The sequence below is a fragment of the Phanerochaete carnosa genome (genome assembly GCF_000300595.1).
Source record: "Phanerochaete carnosa HHB-10118-sp unplaced genomic scaffold PHACAscaffold_625, whole genome shotgun sequence".
In the NCBI taxonomy this organism is placed as follows: Eukaryota; Fungi; Basidiomycota; class Agaricomycetes; order Polyporales; family Phanerochaetaceae; genus Phanerochaete; species Phanerochaete carnosa.
Window position 1 is genome coordinate 23 of NW_006768252.1, and position 2,848 is coordinate 2,870.

Sequence of the window (2,848 nt, forward strand, 5' to 3'; positions counted from 1 at the left end):
GCACGCACACGGATTAGAGGTTGCTCAAAGTCCGGCTCAGAGTCCGGCTCAGGCTCAGGGCCCTCGCGCGGCAGAGTGTCCGCCTGACCCTGGCTTCGGTGCCGGTGCCACCGCCACGGAAGCTCTTTGACTTTGAGGTCGGCCCCGCCCGGCTCGTCTTCCGAGTCCTCCTCGTCGTCACCGCCCAGCATCTTGCTCTTCTTCCGCGCGAGCGCCCGGCCCTTGCCCTTGTCCATGTACTTTGGCTGCTGCGGGTCCTGTGGTGGCGAAGGGGGGAGCAGCGGGAGCGCAGACAGGGCTTGTTTCGGCGTCGCCCGCGACTGCCGTTCCGAGGAGGGAGAGTTCGGGCGCGCTTCGGACCTGGTGGAAGCGGACGTGGCGTTGTCAGAGGTGCTCACAGACCAGAGGTCGTCTTTGCCCGGTAGCATAGCTGTGGGTATCTTCACACCATTCTTCACGGGCTTCGGCGCCGCGCCGGACTTGGCAGAGACAGAGGGTGAAAAATCAGGTGCTCTGAGTTTCGCGGAAGGACCTTTTGTCGAAGCCGAGGCGTCCCAGTCCATCCCGTCGTCCGAGTGCTCCGAGAGCGGCGAGAGCGCCCTTGACCTGGTCCTCTTCAGGCCGCCCTCCTTACCTGCAGAGAATCCGAACCCGAAAAGGCCCTTCGCGTTCGCCGACTTTGACCTCGTCAGGCCTTGTTCTTTCGTGTGTGCCGCGCCCTTGGAGACCGGCTGAGCAGCCGGAAGGGCCGCTTCGTCGAAGAGAACCTTGAAGGGCTTCTTCCCCGCGAGGGGCTTGGCAGGCGTGTCCTCGATGACGGCCTCTCCGCGCCGGACGGGCCCGTCGTCATCGCCGTCGTCGCTCGGGTCTGCGTCGTCGAAACGGAGCGCGGGCTGGACGGGCAGCGTGTCCGCGACGCGGGGCCGCTTCTCCTTGACGGGCGAGGGCGAGACGAGCTCGCCACGGAGGCGCTTGCGTGCGCGTGTGACCGCGTTCTTGCCGTGCGCGAGGATGGCATCGTTGGACGAAGAGGCTGCGGACGGGGGATGTTCGGTGGCATTCGTAAAGGAAGCAGACGGGTTGCGCTGCGGCGTATGATGAGGTGGCGGAGGAGAGGTGGCCTGGGGCGAGGTGGCCTTGTTGGGCTGGACGATAAGCGGAAAGGGATCCTCGTCGAGTTCTTGTATGGGCGGCTCGGGGGCTCGCCGTGGCTCACCACGGGGCGGTTTGGGCTTTGTGGGAGTCTTGAACGGGTTTGGGCGTGGGACTGACGCGAGGAGAGAGGGGATGGGCTGTGCGCTAGGGTCAGGGGAGAAGGCGCGTTGCCTGGCGTTCCTGTTCTTGACTGGCGAGAAGGGATTGGACGTGGCGGCAGGCGGGTCGACCTTGACCGGACGTGGCTTGGACCTGGCGGTGGACTGGAGAGCCGATGACGTGGAAGGACGTGGCTGATCTCGTGTGTAGTCGGAGCCGGTGGCTGGCTGGGGTTGCTTGGACAGCCTCTTGTAGAGCTTGTACTTTTCGGCTGTGGGTGCAGGAGCGGGACGGTGTTGAGCGGGGGCAGGGGGAGACGGGGGAGGACTGACCGATGTGAGGGAGGTCTTTTATCTCCTGGACGGACGGGTCGCGTCCGTGCTGCTGTTTGAAGAGCCTCTCCCATGACTTGATCTCTGCCCGGAGCGAGGACACGTCCATCGGCGTCGTGGGGCAGAGAGCGGGCAAACGCTGCAGACGCGCCTGGCACGCCCACGTGGAGAGTCACGTGCACGCAGTCACCCAACACAATGAGGCCTGCCCTTGGCAGTAGCCCAAGCACGGTAGTCTCTTCTCGCCTGATGCCTGCTCTTCTCACCCCGTAACAACCACCCCCGCTCGTCGTCGCCCCCCTCGCCCTCGTCGGGCGGTCCAGCGACGACCCATGTACCGCCAGCCCTCCGAACATGCCTATTCTCGGCCGTCACAGCACCAGGGCGCCATGATCCATGACGAACATTCTCACATAGCCCAAACCTTCTATGCCGCATATCCTCACCAGGCCGCCCAGGCCGCCCATCCTCTTCACCCCTCCGACCTCGATCCTTCCTACTACCAGCCTGCGCCCCCGCCAAAGCAGCAGGCCATCTACGGCCCTCCGCTCTCCCAGCAGCAGCACTCCCAACAGATGTCCTCCCAACGCCCTATCCGTTCCAGGCCCATTCCCCCCTCCCACTTCAAGGATGATCCTGCCTTCTCGCCAGACCCTCGCACAAATCCTCTGGCCTACACCACCTTCGCTATGAACTCCAGGGAGGAGATCGTCCCGACTGCAGGCAATCAGGCGAGTCTCTTCTCCCTTTCTCTTCCACTCGAACCTTCTTATCTCTCTCAACTTTATCCTCTCGCTTCTGCTTGACCAAATATCTCGCTGACAATGTTCACAATCTTTAGGAATACTCCTCTCTTCCAAATCCTTACGACTCCGCTCCAAAGCGCGACCCTTCTGCAATTTACGCCTACCCATCGGCGCCTCCTGTCCCTCAGACTCCAGCGGCTTCCCAGTACTATGCACCGTCGATTCACCTCTATCCGAGCGCAGGCAGTGAACATAGCCGCCCTCCATCCGAGGTCGACTCTTTCTACGCCTTCGCCGCATCCTTCCCTTCCCCCAATGGCAGTTACCACATGGACCCGCGTGCTTCTGCCGACGCCTCGAGTGTCCATCTCGCATATGACGATGGCGAGGAGCGAGTCGCCCCGCCCGAGCCGTCCCCGACGACGCGCCAGTCGTACTACAGCAAGTACGTCGAGGGCCCAGGATCCCTATCCCGGAAGAGCATTCAAGCGGCAAACCGCGAAAGGCGAGGCACGC

General features: G+C 63.3%; 2 protein-coding genes across 2 annotated transcripts; one reads left to right on the forward strand and one right to left on the reverse strand.

Moving 5' to 3' along the window:
* Window positions 1-8: 8 nt before the first annotated feature.
* On the reverse strand, window positions 9-1,695 carry PHACADRAFT_189176 (uncharacterized protein; the record flags this gene model as incomplete). The annotated part of the gene is made up of 2 exons (XM_007402984.1): window positions 9-1,525; window positions 1,587-1,695. Coding segments are annotated over 2 exons (1,626 nt in total), but the record flags the coding sequence as incomplete, so codon positions are not given.
* A 280-nt stretch (window positions 1,696-1,975) lies between these two features.
* On the forward strand, window positions 1,976-2,777 carry PHACADRAFT_202860 (uncharacterized protein; the record flags this gene model as incomplete). Its single annotated transcript, XM_007402985.1, has 2 exons — window positions 1,976-2,296; window positions 2,428-2,777. Coding segments are annotated over 2 exons (671 nt in total), but the record flags the coding sequence as incomplete, so codon positions are not given.
* Between the last annotated feature and the right edge of the window lie 71 nt (window positions 2,778-2,848).